The sequence below is a fragment of the Etheostoma cragini genome, chromosome 20 (assembly GCF_013103735.1).
Source record: "Etheostoma cragini isolate CJK2018 chromosome 20, CSU_Ecrag_1.0, whole genome shotgun sequence".
Classification (NCBI taxonomy): domain Eukaryota; kingdom Metazoa; phylum Chordata; class Actinopteri; order Perciformes; family Percidae; genus Etheostoma; species Etheostoma cragini.
This window is the reverse complement of record NC_048426.1, coordinates 21640184-21660520: the sequence shown is the minus strand read 5'-3', so window position 1 is coordinate 21660520 and position 20337 is coordinate 21640184. Positions and strand designations below refer to the sequence as shown.

The 20337-nt window shown below is 39.8% G+C and overlaps 1 protein-coding gene across 2 annotated transcripts in view; it reads right to left on the bottom strand.

Moving 5' to 3' along the window:
• Positions 1-20337, bottom strand: part of kif6 (kinesin family member 6) — a 59465-nt gene that overhangs the window by 26935 nt on the left and 12193 nt on the right. For both annotated transcript variants that reach the window (XM_034858881.1, XM_034858882.1), the window contains exons 7-13: positions 18642-18848; positions 17928-18071; positions 17440-17526; positions 11814-11917; positions 9997-10102; positions 6864-7023; positions 354-548 (exon numbers count right to left, since the gene is read on the bottom strand). In XM_034858881.1, coding sequence (XP_034714772.1) covers positions 354-548; positions 6864-7023; positions 9997-10102; positions 11814-11917; positions 17440-17526; positions 17928-18071; positions 18642-18848 — 1003 coding nt within the window. The remainder of the gene's footprint in view (positions 1-353; positions 549-6863; positions 7024-9996; positions 10103-11813; positions 11918-17439; positions 17527-17927; positions 18072-18641; positions 18849-20337) is intronic.

Sequence of the window (20337 nt, the reverse complement as noted above, 5' to 3'; positions counted from 1 at the left end):
TGCAATTCATAAAAAACAATTCATGAAAACACGTTGTGGAAAAACACGTACCGTTTGGGGAACCGTGCTCTCAGAGAATGTTAAGCGTGAACATTTAAAATTCCATAGCATCTACCACAGACAATGCACTACTGATTACTGATGTCACACACACATTAGTTTACTTTAGTTTAGTGGTCTTTAATAAATATACTTGTTTATTTAACCCGTGCGGACCTCCCTTCTTTGTTATGCTCTTAAACGAGCTGAGCGTCAAATAGCAGCACCATGTATCCTAATATCCGTTTTGTTACACCCTTTAAATATTTGCTTTGTTAAGGCAAGTGAAAAATAAATAAAACTTCTTAAAGTACCTCTTTTCATGTACTGTATAGCTCGTCCTTTGTGGTCTTTGATGGTGTCCGTGCATTCTTCCCTCAGCAGTGGCATTGTCGAAACCCTTAAGGCACTCTCGGAGGCAAGGCTCTGGCCATTGGTGACGTTAGCAAGCTGAGCAGCAGTATCCTCGGCCCTTTTTTTCTCCTTCTTCAACATCTTAACAAGGATACCTGTAGGCACTGAGTTAAGGGCTCAAATTGTCTTTCTGGAAAAAATTTCTTTCTGGATGGAAAAAGATATCTTCCACTCTAACACACCACGTTCAACTTATGTTTAGTGTTTAGAATTTGATGTATAAATATACTGTACATGGAAAATTCTTTGAGGATAGGGGTAGACAGTTTATCCAAATATTCAAAACAAAGTTGAATGACTGACTTGACAATATACAGTAACAGGGAAGCGTCCATAGTGATTTTCTAGAGACAGTGGACTTCCTTGTAGACTTTTAATATTGGCAGAGGGCTGACTGCTCAGCGTCTTACCATACAGGCTCAGGAAGATGTCATGGTCTGGGATGAATCAGCGGAGAGAAGAGGAGCCAGAGAGGCTGCAGACACTCTACCAACATTCCACGACATCTTCTCCAACTAAAGAGTGTGTACTGTGTATGTGTGTTTGGGTGTGCATGTGTGAGTGTGACAGAGAGTAACTGCATGAGAAGGGTAAAAAGCAAGAATTGCTGCATAAAACATGTTCCCATTTTTATTGCCATGACACGTTTCATTTCTCCCTATGCAACGTTGCTATGCATTAGGAAAATAAACTGTAATTGTGTCCTCTATTCCATCTACCGCGTTTGCTTCCAACTCCACTGGTATAGTATCACTGTATTCGAACAACTGCCACCTGCTTTCAGCTGGCCTCACTTAGATTTTTTAAATAATAACACAAAAAGCAGAGCACTAATTAATTATGCGCTTTCAAATCTGATTATCAAATTGATACCTGGTTGCTATGCTTCATGACTTGTGAAGCTACTTTGAACTGGTTTGGTGAATTGGTGGTTAACTGAATTGGTGAGATTGTACACTACACTGCTATTTCAGAAATTGGTGAGAAAGGAAAAGGCGGGGCTAGCAGAGGAAATTGTTTTGTAATCAGAAGTGCTGACGGAGGGAAAACTGTAATTGTATGAACTAAAAGTGTATGGGAAAACTGTTTAAAGAAAAATTTGATCATGGCAATTTACAGAAAGTTGCCAAGATTGCTTTTAAGATGTAAACAAAAAGCAAGAAATCAAATCTTGTTCAGGGGATAGCAAGTATCAGGGAACCTTTTGTTTTGATCACTTACATTACCTACATGAATAACGCATTTTAGTCTCTTAAAATATTCATTGAGCTCCTACCCTGTGTGCCTGTTTTTCCACTATAAATGGAAGTGCTTGATGGCCTAATCACAACCCATAATTTAGAGACAACACATTTGTCTGTTTTTCAAGCCTGGTCCTATCATGAGATTAGCAGACATCTAGTTGTGGCCAGAATGAAACTGTGGTGGTCAGCAGATAATTAGGGATGTTCAAAGAATGTCATTATTTTGGCTGATGAATTGACGTAGTTTTGAAAGAGCTGGAGACGTTAATTTATATTCCTGTCAGCCAATACAAAGGGGATGTCAGTAGGAACAATAACACGAAGGAACCAAGTCTCCAATAACAGTTTCCAATGAAACCAACTATGCACTCCTTTCAAAACTGCCAAAATCTAAACCCGACACAGTTCCAAATGACCTATAGAAGCCAAGTTTTATAACGATATTTGACTGTTTCTGTGGGTCCTATGTCATTGTTTCATACAATTCATTACTTCAGACTGTTGTTCACCAGGTTTTTCCATTATTGAGATCTCTGGCATCTGATATCTTCATTTATGCTGAACACTACCATAGACTTCTAGTATAGGATGAAAGTTTTCGATTGGGGGTTGCACATTAGATCTGTGGGCTGCTTCACATGCCATGCACTCAAAATGTGGTTAAACTCAGCTCATGATGTGCATTCCATCTCTCCTTCTCATCTTTCTTGTCACTCTCTATTATACTGTCCAATAAAGCAGACATCACAGGAAATAAAGAAAATGCCTTTAAACTTACCACAGCTAGCAAAGGTAGAGTGCCAATCTCAGTGGTGCCACAAATTGCTCCAATTTCAATGTACCATGCAATACAAGTATAAAAAATCTTTTAAGATTCTAGATTACAATTTCAGTAGTAGAGGGAGGTTTGAGCATTATGGGTGCCTCAAAAAACAGCTATTAGACTGATCAGAAAAACACTGAACTGAAGTCAGTTGTCCGAAAGACACTAAAGACTTGCCAATGCTAATCTCAACTCCTCTGTCAACAGAGCAGTAAGTGGTGACTGTGCTAACAACAAAAGCAGTATTCTTAATTTTTTTAGCCCTACCCTGCTTTAGATCACTTAAATACAAGTTAATGTAGTTATACTCACTTTATTAGAAGACCAAGTAAACATATCCAATCTGCAAAAGCACTGGTTTAGGTAAATTCATTCAATCAGCACTCATTTGCATATATAATAAAACAGTATGCAACTGGCAGCAAACCTAAACTCTTGCATCTCTGTTTGACAACTTTAAATTATGTATGTTGCTTTCTGGGTACTGAGTTCTGAGCTACACAACTGACGCACAAAGTCACAAATACAGGAATACACTAACAGGAACCAGCAGGTAATGATAATTACATATCAAGCTTGATGAGTCAATGTTTCATCATACCCAAGAGTATACAAATACAACTTTTAAACGGCAATGTCCAAAATGCCAAGTTGAATAATGAAAATGAAATGGCAGGATAAAATTCCCTTTTCAAAAGTGAATTAAATATATTTGATTGTTTTTTTTAGTCAGCAATAAAGTAGAACCCAAAGCAAGGTTCTTATACATGCAGTCCCTATTTTTTCCACAGCTTTTTTTCACCACTAAAGCAGCAAATTTCAACCTGCTGGTGGCACTGGATAAAAAGGTCAGGGGATCACCAAAGACATTAATGTCTGCGCCCATCCATCAGGTAAATTCCCACATATTTTATTGGCTAACCAAAGCCCCTAGAGCAATGCTACTAGTGTGGCTAACAAAAAAGAAAAACTAAACATCACTAGCCCAGTACATAATCTACTACAGCTATGAGACCCAGAGATTTGTTTTCAGCAGATGTAGAGAAGACTGTAGAGTCTTTGAGTAATAAATTAGACAGCATTACTTTTAAATGATTGGAATTTGGAGCACTAATATCTTAAAGTAACAAATCATAAGGAACAATGGTCAGAGTTGTTAAGGGAATCCAGGAAACCCTTTCCAATGCAGTTAAAACAATGTGAGATGAGTTGTATATACTGCTGTCATGGTTTCTAACGGAAAGTGTCCCTGGATCACTGCCTATAGACAATACTTACACCTATGAGAAAATCTAGTAATCTAGTACTTGACTGTACAACAAAATTTTACCACAGTGACAAAATTTGGGAATTTCTTCTGACTGGCATGTCTATGTGGTATTACAAATGTGTGTGCAATGTTGCTTTTTAAATTAAGCAGTGTTTGTTAGTTGTCAATGTTGCTCTATCATCAAGTTAGTGGTGGATGTGTCATACCTCTAGCAGAGTCAACTAAGCATTACCAGGTGTCCCACTAACATGCAAAGTCAACCATGCATGGGAACACACAGGGGCAGTGGGTAGAGATACAACCTTTTGTTTTACAGGGGCCATAATTAACTGTGGGAGGACTCTGCGTCAGTCTGGGAACAGTAAGCCTGTAGCTCACGAACCAATGGCTCTCAATAACTGTTTTAGCAGAGAAGTGGGAGGGACATTTATATAGACATGTAAAGCATGGTGATTAGCTAGCGGATACGAGCTTAAGTTTTAGAAATGTTCTGAATTTAGATAGCTATTAGGGCTCTGGCTGGAAATGATGTCACCCCTACCAGGTTGAAACCCAAACTACAGCGATACATGCTGCAGACAGACCACCCTGACTGAGGGGTACCGCGTATATGCAAACTTCACAGTAAAAGAACATGAGGACAATATGGTCGGTAGTGCGTGTGCCCAAATATGTGCTTTCAAACATGCACAGTACTAATTTTGGCAATTACATTTGCATTATGTGAAAACCAACATGACATTTTGAGAGGGAAAATCTACAAAAAGGAGAGGATTTTGCATTACACACACTTGGTCCAAGAATTACTATGGTGAAATTATAATATTCTATTTATTTTGGAGAGCTGAGATTACTTAGGAACTTTTAGTGGCTAAGTAATCAAGCAGACATCTCAATTTTCTGACTAATGTGCTATGATCTAACGACAAGCAAGATGAGTTGAGGGAAGAAAAATCCCATAAAGCTATTAGCAATATCATGTTCAAATGCAAATACCATAATTATGATTTATAGTAATTATGATTAACTGCAGGCATTAAATGAAGATCTATCTGAACATACACATTAAAACAACATTTCATGGGTATTTTGGGGCACTGGTGATGAATGCATGAGTACTTTCATTTCATAATTTATGTGCTTGGAGAAGCACTGTAATCTAACCATGCAATAACGCAGGCAGATTTACTTTAGGATAAATACCTTTCTGCTAATGAAGATTTGACTATCAACAGTAAGTGAGGCTGGACGCAGACACAAACAGTTGCAACCGACTCTACTCAATTTATTTTTGCTGATTTTTCCCCATTGTCTAACAATTTGAAATACAAATTCCCAAAATGCACTAGGGAGGGTGTAGACTGCGGTGTGCTTCCCTTTCAATACTTGCAGTTGCCAGCCGCCTCTTTTAAATGTTTACCTTTTCACTTTCATGCCATCCCCTTTTGTTCCACCCTACAATGTGCAGGCACCCCCATCAACCAGAGTCACAGGTGGAGTAAAAAGGACTCTCGCTCTCTCTCTCTTTACACCGGAACCACTGCCCAACCAGCATTACACTATGCTGTGCACCATACACTACAGTAGCAAAAAAGGGAGATCTGAACCAACCCAGAACAGATATAGCAAATTAATGCTTTAATGAAAGTAGTTAAAGTTGTTCTGGAAACAATGTGGTGCCACACTGAGGGTCAGTGTTAGTAAGCATGACAGGATGAAAAACTGATACAGCATAATGCATCCAGTATATTAGTTGTGGATTCTAGCATTATTTTAGATGTGCATTGTTAAAATGAGCCCTTCTAATATTAAGTCTCTAAACCTAAAAGATGGGTTTATGGGAATGTTAAAACTATAGAAATAGAATTAGTAGACCGGAACTTTGAACTCTCTGTCATTTAATTAGTTCAACAGAAAAAGGTGATTGTTGGTAGTTGTTATGGTGACAACACACGTCAGTGGGGCCGTAAAGTGTCTCAAACTCCCTAGTTTTATCATTTAATGAATAGAATTTGATGACTAACCACTAGAAATATGAAACAATTAAATCCAGCAATCCTCAATTCCTCTCTAGCAGCAAGGCAACGGACAAAGTGCACAAAAGACGCCTCTCCATGCTCCTCACTACTCCACTGCTTATTTGTTGCAATACCTCACCTCAGTGAGACTGCAATTTGCTGCAAATCGGTTTATACGGAAGTTTGTGCAGAAGTTAGTCTGTTTCAACGGTCACAGTTCTATGCAATGACAAATGGTACACATAAAAATGGCCCATGCTCTGACCATCCTGCTATGTTAGTTTAAATGGGAATGTCTGTTCTAACCTAATTCTATTTATATGATTCCAACATTTACACTATTTATAAAAAGTAATGTAATTTCTGAGGCAGAACCTCCTGCTACACCAGTGGTTCTCAAACTGTTTTCAATAATGTACCCCTTTTGAATAGTTTCTTTAAGCCAAGTAACCCCAGACCAGCGCTAATCATTTTTGGTAGAAAAAAAAGTCTATATAAAGAGAACCGGCACAGGGCTGTCAGCGATAGATTTACTTAACAACAGCCTTGTAACTAAAAAAACATCTAAATGCTATTGAAAAAAAGAGAAAAGAAAAATATGGTAGAAAGAAGGAAGAAATTAAGGCAAGAATACGTCAAAAATAGTATCAAAAACTTCAAAAACAGTGACATAACTTCAAAAAAAGCAAGAAACTTGTAAAAAGTAGGAGGACAGTAGTTGGGAGGAAGGCAAGAAGAGGTCCAAAGCAATACAAATGTTACATTTTTGGTAGGAAAAAAAGTCTACATAAAGAGAAACAATGTTCTGGACAGCCTTGTAACTATTAAACATTTTGGTAAATATCTCATGTACCCCCCGCAGTCATCCAAAGTACCCCATTTGAGAAACACTGTGGTAGACAAACGGTAAGTGAGCAAATTTTGCCAGACTACAAGCAGTAGTCAAGCAGCCTTATCAGATTTTTAACAATTAACAGATTTGTTGTTTTTGTTAGGCATGTTATGTACAAACCATAGTAGAAAACCTAAAATGGCAGCACCACATCAAAGGATACTTATCTCATTATCACGTTGCACCATCATCTCCTTTAATCTGGTAATTTCTGCGGCAGGGAGGTTGCTGTCTTGAGATACCGTTTCCCTCACTGTTGATGCTGGTGACGCTCGCCCATCACTGTGCCTATTTCCTCCGCCTTGCTTGTTTATGATCATTTTCTGTAAAAAAAAAACATAAAAAGATTGTTTACCTTTAATGTTAGTTAAGAGAATTACCTTATTTTTCTTTAATATTACATAATCTGGTTGTTTCTGGTTGGGGGATTCAGGGGGTTTACCTGACTTGAAATATTTTATAAAAAATATTTTTTTTATGTAAATAAACATCTACAGGAAAAATCAGCTTACAATCTTATACACTTGGGTTTGCAGTTTACTTATTAGTTTTTTATTTATATATAAAAAACATCTAAAACCGAATGAATGAAAACAAACTGGAAAATACATTGTTGAATCAATGATGATGAATAATTTTATTTAGTTAACATACATGAAAGAAACAATTATTTACCACAATATGTTGCCATATCTAACCGAAAAAGGAATAGGCTGAAGCCAAGGCTTGTTTTTGCCTATCCTATCCCATAATACCTATAGAATCACCCAGAATTCAACAAAACTAAATCTTAATAAGTCTGGAAAGTGGTCCTGTTCTAAATTCTGTGATATTCCCAAAACATTTATTAAATTCCCCTCTTTTCTCGGTCTGTAACATAACTCATAACATAACTTCACTGATACACCAGGCTTGAAGACAGGTGATAAACATGTTAAAGGATTGGAACTTTTTCCACTTGGAGAAAACACAGTAGAAGAAAAAAGTACAGATGAGGGGGAGGCTAACAGTTTTGGGGACTTATGCTGTATGGAAGCCCACTGAAGAAAATGGTTGATTTGGGTTGGGTTGAGGTTTCCCAGTTTTGTAAAATGACATTCAAACATCATGTCACCACTGTGACAACATACCTTCAGAGCTAAATCACTGAGGTCAAACTGCACATCTATGCTCACAGTGCTGAAAAGATTAAACTGCAGAAACGCACTGCGTTGAACATCACCCTAAAACGAAGACCCGCGTGTTGAGCATGAAGGAGCTAGCCAGTGTTGAGAACAAAGAAGAAAGAAATCAAATTCAAACCAGATCCAAATTCCTCCAGAATCCCTTGACTGTGTGACTGGGGTGACGCTCAGAGGAATGTAAACTGAACAGGAGATAGAGTTTGTGGATCATAACAAACTGAGGGAGAAATAAACAGACATTCAAGTGGGATCTGGAACTGCTTCTGGTGACTGCTCCAACTCCAACAGAACCAGAGCGCAGGAACAGTGTGAGCAACACAGTGTTTTCCCTAAGCTTGTTAAGCGGCAGTGGGCCATTCGCTGCTGTTTGAGAAATGTTGAATAAAGTCTATAACCAAAAGAAAAACTTTGAAGAATTTATGTTTCTACCAACATTTGGTAAACAACATGCAATTGCAAATTCTTTCCGCAGCAGTCTGCATGACAAGTTGTCTTTAAACCAAAATGATGCCCATGCCCTACTTATAATGCTTACTTTACAGTAGGAGTACTTATAGTATCAAATTATTTAATTAGGCTTTTTAAAATTATTGTTCAGTCTAGTGTTTAGTCTAGAAAATATCAGAAAGTAGTTCTGAGCAGAGCTCAAGGGCCCAAGCTTCCATTTGAGTAACAGATAATTGGTTCGCGAATCATCTGATCATTCAGTATATAATCTCACCAGCGTGTTCTAGGTCTATCCGGGGCCTGTCCATTGGACGTGCCAGGTAACATCTAGGAGGCATCCTGATCAGTTGCCTACAATTTCAATTGGCCTCTTTCAATGCGAAGAAAAAACGACTCTACTCTGAGCTCCCTCTGGAAGTCTGAGCTCCTCACCCTCTCTCACATAGTACCTTACCTCTAATGAGATGGCAAATAAGTGCGAAACGCCAAGCGTCTACACTTAGGAAAGGCCATAGGAAAATCAACAGCACTAGATAAAACTGGGAATCATTGGAACTGAAAATATTTCACTTTCTAGCCCTGAGATTTAAGAATATAATTTCCACTTAGGTCATGGTTAGGTCTAAAATATAATCATGTTAAAAATTCAGCTTTTTCCGTTAAGATAAATACAATTAACCTGTGCTAGGGTTCCTCCCTATTCCCGCGGGATGCGTAACGGCTGCGGATCGGCTCCGCTGCATGCTCCACTGTTAGTCAATACCTACCAGGACCGAATTTGTTGCGTAACGGCTGCGGCCATGACTGACAGCTGAAGTCTCAAGGACCCACAAGATGTCGCAAATTCATGTAAAAAACAACAACTGCATGTTTCCATCCAGAGGAGTAGAGGGGAAACAACTTGGTGCTGTGTTTTCAAAGTGTAGTGCAGGGAAATATGATCTGCCGTGAGCTTGGTCTATTTTATTTAGAAAATTAACCGGATGTTTTATTTTGTTTCTCTGCTCGACTCCCATTCCCGCACTACCTGCCATGTGCTGAATTGCTGCGGAGCTCTCCGGCATCTGGCAAAAATTGAAGCTCTGCATATCTGCTGCAGAGTGCTGCAGATCGCTGGAGCTGGGTCGCAGTCGTTCCACAGTCCACGGAAATACACACAGTGACCTTAATGGAAACCTAATGAGTTGCCGCCGTTACAGAGTAGATCCTAGCAGGTGTTACCCACATTCAAATAGGAAAGTACATTTTAGTTAATTGAAAAGTAAAGCATTTTCTAGCAAAAGACAGTAGAGGGAGCTATTTCGAAAAGGTGATTGGTCAGCTGGTCACTGCTGAGCTGATGTATGCAGGGGAATGTCACCTTGCCCTTACTAACCAAAAGCATTCTATATCTTTGTCTTCTGGCCACTCACCGTTAGAGTGAAGATAAACCTCAAGCACTAAAACCAAATAACAGAATTCAAACGTTTACTTCAATGAACTAACATAGCAAACTGAACTGAAAATATCTGCTGCCACACAAGCACGGTTCTGTCCCGTGAACCTTGTCATGGAGAAAAGAGTGAAAATGATGGATGGGTACAGAGAATAGACACAGATACGGGGTTACACAGGGAGACATGCATGCAGATGCTTTACATGAAGAGACCACTGTCAATATATTACCTTCAGCAGGGAGAAACAGAACTGTATTTTCCTCATGTCTGGTCCCAATGACAGTTTCACATCTGGATCAGAGTCATTTAGAAAGGCCTTGACTAGCTCTTCCAACCTACACACACACACACACACACACACACACACACACACACACACACACACACACACACACACACACACACACACACACACACACACACACACACACACACACACACACACACACACACACACACACACACACACACACCAAATCTTAAACAAATGCCACATTCCATGTTTCAATCCCTCTACATCACACTTAGCACAGGCTCAACCGGCACTCAAACAGTTAATATGTAAACCTAAGAAGTGCTTCTAATGTTGAAAATGTGGGTCTGGTCAAAGAAAACAATTTACTTAAATATGTGTTCCAGCTCCATTGGGCCGGTCTGTTGATAAACTATCACTGGATGATAGTCCAAACATTGGTTCTTCAAGCTCTGTAACGGGCCACTGGAAAAGACCAACAGGCAAGTGTCCAGACGTAGCCAATGTAGGCACGATAACGTGTGGTTTTTATTTCCCACTGTAACATGTTCAGCACAGAAACACACTAGGTTTACATGATGAAGGACTTAAAACAAACGTAGTGGTCTTCTTTCAGGGCCCTGCGAGACATCAGTGGTTTTGTAATATGATAATTCTGGAGAAAGCCTTTTTATGCCATGTACAATATTTTGTAATAGAACAAACAGCATCTGTCAAATACCAGAATTTCATAGTTTCCAAATAGTTTTCCTAAGGCATAAAGTGATATGTTATGTAGCAAATGGAGCAAACTAATATTGTTTTGAGAAAACAAATATATATTGACTTCGGCTTGTATGGAAATAGATTGATACTGAACCTTAGAAAGCACTGAATGGAGCAAAAACATTCTTCTGGAAAAAAGGTAAAAATCTGTATACCTGAGGATATATGAGCGCTTGGAAATGTGTTTAACCAATCACCAATGGGAATGAGTCAAAGCATCAACAACACACAAACAGCAAAAAAAACATCAGCATGTCCAATGAATGTGGTCATAACAGACAGACATTCTTAAACGTTGCCTGTGTGAGTTTGACCACAAACAGGGGAAAATCAAGGATTATCACTTGGATAGAGAGCAATAATAATGAGGCAGACTAAGGAGCGGTAAATTAATCAGAATGGGAGTAGCTATGTGCCTTGAACTCTGGGCCTGACTGACTGGGTCTCTCTGCCATTAAAGTATAGGAGCAGAACAAAAGCAGTCCTAGCTGGAGCAGAGTCTTGGGAAACTCCATTAGATCTGGTTAAGCCTCAGTGAATGAGGTTTCAACTCAGCACCGATGCATAGCCAACAGCACATCTTATGTAGCCACTTTAGGCTAACCCCAAATACTTATAAATTGTCAAACATATTTGCTCAATAACATCGGGGGTTGTGAGCATAACAAATACAAAACAGAGTCCAAAAATCCATCTGCTCTCTTCCCTGAGTCTGAAGCGCACTGCAAGCATCCTAGAAGGCTGACAGGGCCAACGCAGCAATACATGTCTGCACTGTCCTGAGATGACTGGCTCACAGGTCGCATTATTATACATACACACATATTGTACAACCTAAAATCCTGTGGCAAAAAGCCTCCTGTTGAGATTCTTAGAACGTTCTTATTTAACTCAGACAGAGTGTGTTACTTCCCCTCATCTGGTATCTGTAAATCTAAAGAAAGCATCACAGGCCATATTATCTAGGTTATGCAGAGAGACTGACTGGCTTAAAAGGACAAGGAATTAAGAAACAGGAGGAGACATACTTTTGGATCTCTTCCACAGTAAGCTGGTCATCTCTCTGTTCTCCTGTCACCATGGCCAGATCTTCCTTCAGAGACTGGATCTCCCTCTTCAAACGGGCTATTAGCTGAAATACACACACAAACAAGCAGGGTTAAAAGGTCTTCTATACAGTATGTGCAAATACACACAATGTAAAGCAGCGCACATTTGCACCTACAGAACAAAACAAAGACACACACTCACACACAAAGCACACACAGATAGAGGCTATTTCACTGCTGCCAACTGATGAGACAATCCTTGGTGGTTTTGCGGCTTATGCATTTTAAGGACAAACTTAAGTGATTCCAGAAAACTGGATGCTCCAGCAAGAAAATGCAGGAATGCAAATCATAAATTAGCATTAAAAAGCTACGGTGGCAAAAAAAAGGACACATAAAACCTTCTGCTGCTGTCTGTCCGCACGTGTTTGATTAAGTCCTTGCACACTGAGCCAAAGGGGTGGCTGCTGTTCGTAACCGCTGTCCAGGTCTGGTTACTGTTTGTGTGTGTGTGTGTGTGTGTGTGTGTGTGTGTGTGTGTGTGTGTGTGTGTGTGTGTGTGTGTGTGTGTGTGTGTGTGTGTGTGTGTGTGTGTGTTTATATATATATATATATATTTCACCAAGACCAGACATAGCTTCTTAAATGAGTTCTTAGATAGTAATTTTTGTAAAAAAAATAAAAATAACAGCAAGAATGTAAAGAAGACATGATCAGAAGAGGGGCCGTGTGAAGGGACTCAGACTTTGTTTTGATTAACAGCCTAAAGCATCATTCCATGGACTAATACTGACATCAATAGGTTTTCTAATCTGTGAACCCCAGGTACTGATTTCTCCCCCTGGTGAGGACAGGAAGGAAGCATTTTTTTTTCTTCCAAACAGTAAACTGTATATGATTAAAATTAAAAGCTTGATTAAAAGCTACAGTGAATATGTTTCTGTTGCACTCTTAAGAAATTCTAAGGGATGACAACAAAACTGTTGGACACATGATACAAGCCTTCAGTGATGGCGCCACCCACCCTAACCCCTCCTCCACGCAGTTGCTACTAGCCACGGAGGACACGGAGGACTAAAAAAACATGATAAACTCTTCAGAAGAGGTAATTAGCGTCACTCGAATTTCTGCTCATAAAGTTCACTGGACGCCATAATCTCCTGAACAAAGCCATATTGAGAAATAAAGAGAGAGTTGTGTGGGGATGATAGTCTTATTAGCTTTGTAGCAACTCATTTAGCAATGACTTGAATGTAACAGACGTTCATTAATATCACAATGTTACGCATTTAAGCTTAAAGGCATGAAAGGAGAATCCACCAAATACAGGCCCTGGCCTTGTTGACATACAGCATAACCTTTAATTTTTTGAGGAAACCATGTGGCTCAATGTCTTTCCTTACTGAAAGGGTCCATGCCTACAGAGGTCATTCTAAGTGGCCTGGTGTCAATCTAGCAGCTTCTAGCTACAAGCTACCTTGTACTTAAAGGATCAGGATTAGTTAGTTCAGGTCATTAATGAAGTGGCATTTGATGTATGTAGGAGCAGCCATCAAGAATTCTGACAATTATAGCTCTTCTGATGGGACAGAACCATTTGAAGTCGTTGAAGTTTGTATCAACTGTATCAAAAATTATTCTGGTCCACACCAGGAGCAAGAGGTTAGAGGTGAGCCCACTTAATACGCGCCCTTATTTTGATGCTGAGCAGTTATTAGAAGTGTGCAGTAACTTGAACATGAAGTGCTATGGGGTTAGGGCCACATACATAACAGACAGCCCATGAGGGCTGATTAGTCTAATAAATTCTACAGCTTGCTTTCGCATTAGCTAGTTGTACAAGATGTTACCTGGTCATTTATTCTATGCAAAATCCCTTGAAAAGGGGGAATCAGTGCAATGGGAGGATGACCTTTTCCACACTACATCTAAACACAGACGTATAATTACATGTTAATGGTAGGGAGAGTAGGCCAACACCAATATCAAAGGATGGTGTAGTCATTGAAAGGAAGCTAGACCAATTGTCAAAAGAAGTCTGCACAAATCACACCACAAAACAACTCACACTTAACCACCTTTTCTTTTCTTCACATGACCGAGTTTCATTCTTCAGTATAAATCCCACTTAACTATTGCCACTGAATTTGACCACACCTCAAAATACCACACCTCAAAAAGCAGACTAAATGGCTGGAACAGTCTCAGTGGAAAAGAGCAAATACAACAGAAAGCTGCATCTGTGTGCTAGAGTCCCACAGTGAAACTCTTAACATAAAGTTGCTAGGCAGCAAGAAAGTTCACTGTAAACTAAACAAGGTCAAAAGTCAGACTGAGTCATATAGTTTAAAAAAAGCATTGCAACTTCGAGCAAACACATTTACTAACGGGTAAGTCAAAACCAGTCAGACATTGTCAACTTAAGATGCTCTTGAGAAAGAACAGACCTGCAGTGTGGTTTTGGATAGGTGCCACTTAGCTAAATGAACATATCACCCCAAATCCACCCCATATCATATTTTTTAACATACATCATAGCTGGTTATCCCCCGCCAGAGCCACTCCCTGCATCTCCTTTTTGAAACCTTGGTCTGATGTAATTCTCTCCCAGCTGTATCCTGAAAAAACTGACCGCCTGTTGTTGGTCAGCAGAATCGTGGAGTCTATTTCAGAGCACAGAGCCCACATTGGTACCACAACACCACGGCAGGCTTCCATAAACTCTGAATAAAAACTGACTCAGGCCATGTGACTGATGATGCCAGTGTATCCTATGGAAACCCAAGTTAGTGCAGTAATATGACATGCAGATTGTTCTTGTGATGGAAAACCAACACTACATGTATGTCTGTATGTACAATAATTTGTGCTGACAAACATTCAACGCAGTTAAGTTTGAAACATTAAACTGACTTGTACAAACAGTCCTACCTTTAAATTAAACATATTCTTCTTAAACACCAACTAACCTATGCAGAAAAACCACCCACAGTAAGCAATTCACTATAACCACAGCTTAAATCTCAGATGCATATGTATTACACAGTATAGTATTTCACCTAGAAACATGCTGCTGTTTTTGATGGAGTCATGGTTTCCCACTTCAGCTATCATGGGCAAAGGCTTTGACTGCCACAACAAAATGATAACACATGGGCTGTATTTCATGCATGGCACCACCTAGGCATTTTAGACTAAGGCAAGGAGCAATGTACAGAACCACACCCCTATACAGAAACTCTCTTCTTTCCTTGGACGAGATAGATGAGGGACCTTCCTATGTAGGAAGAGCAACCACCCGCAGGAATTTTCCACCCACTTCCCAAACATGTCTCTGTTGGGCTATAAGCAGGATTCTGTTTGACTCACAGGTATGCGCTAATCAGAGCTGTCTTCTCGAGCAAGATGTTCTATGTATCTTTAAGTGAAGGGAGAGTCCAGGTTCAGGGGGTCACTCAGCCTCCTATTACCCTCCGCTTAGCTGCATAACAACACCTTCAGATCAACTTTTCTGACCCTAAAGAATTACAGAAAGAAGTTTGATGGTAATTCAGTTCAAGTCAAACTAAGCACCCGGTGCATACAATGCTTATGTTTCTGTGAAGTCCACACTTATGCATACTAAATTAAATTAGATTTAAAAAACACGGTAGAAGCATCTTAGAAGATCCATTAACTGTTGACAATTTCCTCTGAATGCAGACCTGGATCAGCCTGGTCTAAATGGAGGATCAGGACTGACCTTAGTGCTTTTAGAGAGACCAACAGAACAAACCTTATATGGTGTGGTCACTGTGGCAGACTTCATTACGATCACAGGTCACTTTCAACACCTCATTTTATTTCCTGTCCCCGAGACTTGTTAAAATGTTTGGTCTGGTCTGGCTGGTTTCCTGCTCTTCATGCTTTGAGGAAGTGCATTTGCTAGCCTGTAGGTTAAAGTACAGGATCATTAAGGCAGCGTGTGGCCTAAATTATATGCCAAACAGTGCTTGCAAGATTGTGAAAAGCAAGATCCCGGTTTCAAATCAATTGCCACAGCCGGCATGTCCAATTGACAACGTGCCTTTAGACAGGGGCAGGCCAAAAATGGGAGTCTAAGTGTCACCCCAAACCACCATAAGTGACATCATTCTAATCTGAAAACTGCACTATTGGCTTAACTTCTTTTCCTCAGAAAAACAGGCAGAGAGATAGAAGGAGAGACAGAGACGGGAGCAATGAACAAAATGAGAAACACACTAAAAAGCCATAAACAGAGACAAGAAATTTGCTCGCGGAGTTAAGGTTTGCCTAGAGCTTTAACTGTGCCGGACCCAATTGGAAGCAACCAGACACTGTCACAATTACTGGGCTGACCGCAGACTCTCTTAAAAATACCTCTGTAGGGTTTGCAAGTGGCCAGCCAAGTCTCACTAGCAGTAATACAGTAGCAGTTGATCCTCAGGTAGATCTGGGTGGTAGTGGAGGAAGCGGATATAGCTGTGATGGCTTACTGTATATCCCCCAAGGTGCCAATTCAACAGTCAACTAACTACTGTCTTGAGCTACCGCGTTTTTTTTTTAAAAGGTCATCAAGTATGGCATTATATAAGTTATAGTCACATTCCAATTTAAATAGATATAAAAGAAAATATATTTTTACAATAAAATAGGTGCTCCTATGCTGACTGCCTGCACATACCGAGGAGGCTTCTATATAATGCAGCACAGGTAATGTTAGCCTACACAAGCAACTAGTATGATTTTAAACCAGCTGTGTGTCATGCATGTGCAGATGAACAACTTCTCTCAGTGGCAGCAGCTTACAGTTTGTTAGTATAACCTTTTTTACAGACACAGAGTAAAAATGTGCAAAGGAATTAGACGTCATAGCCAATCAGAAAACTCGATTTGAGCTCCCCATTTTATAATGTATATGATGTAGTGTCCACTGTAACTTTTTATGTTGCAACAATCCAATGACTTACATTATCACCACAACTTTCCCGGCTCTCCTACTCTGGCCTTTTTTCTAACTTACTAAAAAAAAAAAAAAAAAAAGACTACCCACTCTCTTTTTTTAGATTTTAAACTTTGTCCTCAGATGTACAACATCCGGGCAGGAATGCGGGCAATTTGTGCTTCTTCGCATGAATGTGTGTAAAGACATCTAATTTATACACACCAGTCTCCAGCTGGAGGCTTTCTTAAGTGGTTGTAAGGTATTGGAATAAAATATGCCAGAACAGAATTGGAGGCAAGTAAACAAGACAGTGAGAGAATGCAAACAGGACCTGTAAGCAGTCTAATACCACAAGATGGACAGGCGTGTTGAAGGTGGAAAACTGCTTCTTTCAGAATGACATGTGGCCCTAGAAAAACTAATTTGGAACTGGAAACCTAAAGAGGACACTTAGGCACATGGTGGGTTACATCTAGTTACATTAAGAAGCTGGATTCTCACTACAACTCATTGGCTGATCAATTTAAGATCTGGAAGCTATGAGGATGGTCTGGCCATAATGAAACACACATTCAGTCAGGCTTCTGTGGTGTGATTGTGTGGCTAAGCTATGGTATTTGTAGGGACTGGTGACGTGATGCAAGTATCTGGCTGTCTCACCAGGGCTGGATCCAGTTCTTCATTCAAAACAGCCTCGTTCTTGATGAGAGACACGCGCTGAGCAAAACGACATGTAGAGATGGACTCCTGAAAAGAACAGTTTGAAAAATACATTTTAATGTTTTCTGCCTGACGAAAGAATATTACTCTTAAATACTCCTTGTTAAGCAAGTACTAATTTGATAAATGTACTCAAGTAAATGCATGGAAGGACTCAAAGATGACAAAATGTTAATCTATACTTTCTTCACAAAAAAAACTTTTTTGCCAAATATACTGTACAGAAGTTGTATATGTTTTAGAAATATAACAAAATATAGTTACTGCTAGGTTTGAACAATAAGATAATCCAGAAAATGTTTCAGAAAAGAAAGTGTATATTTACTACTGACAGAGCTAGCTCGCAAGGCCGAAGGGCCTTTAATATTTCACACTTTTTGAGCAATCTACCAGATTATTCTGGTTTACGGTAGGTGGTCCATCCTTACATCAAGGTTCCTCTTGTCCACTGCCATAGTGGCAATCATGGTAGTCATGCAGTTTCCCCCAAGGCTGTCCCTCAGCACAGACGTCAACATGGAGTTCCTGTAGGGAATGTGGGAGCGGTTCTTTTCTGACAAAGCTATGATCACCTGAGAAGAGAGCAGTGGAAAGTCTCAATATGTAAATCAAGACTAAGATGTAGGTAGTAAACGAAATGCCTGATCGTAACATGACGAACAGTGTGGGTCATAACTGTTCATACAGTAACTGCAAGATGGCCATTAATTAATGTCAAATGTCTGACCTAAAATGAATTATGATAAGACTTCTAGTAGACTGAACAAATGAAGAAGCCTGAATCACCAGAATACAAAAAAAAATTCTCATGGTGGAAAGCAATCAACATGCTGTGCCAAGTCACAAAGAAATTTAATTTCATTATACATTAAGTGTATTTAATGTCGAATTGATTGTACAAGGGGTGCCCTGGTGGATCACCTGGTGCAGGGTGCATCCCATGTACCAAGGCTCAGTCCTTACCGCAGCCCAGGTTTGGAATCCAGCCTGCGGCTCTTTGCTGCATGTCTTCCCTGATCTCTCCCTCCTCATCCACTCCCTTTCCTGTCTACAGCTGTCCTATCCTATTCTTTTATTAAAGGCCAAAATGCAGAAAAAATACATTATTTGAATAAAAAGAATTATGTTTCAGAGGTGGGTACCTGCTCCAAGTAGTGGAGGGAGAGGTTGATGTACTTGGCCTCAGTGAGAAGCTGCCCATTCAGGCCAGTCTTGCTAACTCGATCCGATCCAGCCAAGTCCACAAGATGGAGCTTGGAGCGCCGCAGGGTGGCCGAGCCCGGCTCACGTCTGCACAAGTGCACAGTGAAAATGCAGTGGGAACGTGTGGACGCCTGGTTCATCGGAGTCTGAAGATGAGAGAAGAAAAGGTGACGGAACATTGTGAAAATCCTGTTATATTCTAAGGTGTGCATGGGATTATTCTGAATCCTCTAAAATCGGTACACATGAAAAAAAGGAAAAATAGGTAATTTTATTCTCCATCTGCCGTACTTTCCATATTGAACAAAAAAAAAACGTGTTTCCTTTGATTCTTATTTTGTCTTGCTCATGCTGGTTTGAAGATCAAAAGGCACACCATGTGTAACCAGTGCCCAGTAAACACATGGTGGCAGCTTTACAAAAGCTGAGATTGACTTTCAGATGGTTTATTAACTAGAAGCGTAACTCACAGGGTCCTCAATGAGAGGATAAATAGAGGAAATGGACATTTACCGACAGTGCTGATCAGAGACATCTTTTTTGTTTTCTTGTACGCAGATAAGACACAAAATAGTGGTTTGAAAGAACAGCTAGAACAAAGGGTTCTCCTGATGATATTGTACATTCTTTCCTTGAATTAGCATCTGATCAAGGCTGAAATTCTTTCCCTTTTGTGAAATGGGTGATTGATCTAAGTCAGACATGGACATGACTTACTTTTTCTCTCCACTCAAAAACATTATCAGAGACATACCAGGTCATTCATTTTAAAAAGGTGCTCTGACCCTAACTTGTTGTCGGCGTAAATGTGCCAACACCTGCCTGTTAGGGTCGTGACAGCTCACAACAGATCTTTCACTATCTTAACCCACTGCTGTCATCTCTTTCCTCTGCCCAAATTCCCTTCACTCTGCACACAGGCATGTTTGCTCCTCAGGGTTTCCCTTAATGTAATATGAAACTGCCCTTGAAAAAGATGTTGACAAGGGATCACATACCTAATAGGATTGAATAAAGGGTCAAGGGTGTTGAAATCTGCTTTCCAGTCTCGCCACTGACAGCTATGTTCCACACCAACCAAAACCAACCAAATTTGGGTTAACCTTGATAAGTAGCCCATATAGTTTATCAAATTCCAGAAAGATTTGCACCAGGTCATGGCAATTTCTGCCGGTTTAGGCTACTGGATGCCACGTACAGTACATAGTTAGTGGTGCTGTTCAACTGTATTCATTTTTACTGACAGGTGTTTCTATTGTTATGTTCAACAAATACAACAAAACTGAACATTAGAGCCTTCATCAAGTGTGACATATAAGTGACTGTTGATGCAAGTAATACAACTGAAATAGATACCAGCACTCATGGAAGACAAAAGCATTACACTAGCAGCTGTCCATAGATAAAAAGTGACTGTAGGCTCTTATCGCTGAGTGAGTTTCACCATGATGACTGAGCACCAGCTGAGAGACAGTTTTCTTAAGGTTTTGTGCGTGCTTTGTCCTATAAAAAGTCACAGCATAAAAGAGTATGAACAACAACACATCACGCACAGTGTGTATATTTCAAGGGTTACAGACTGCGTGTTCATGTCCACAGAGAAAACAGTGTCTTCACTGGGACATTAAAGTATGT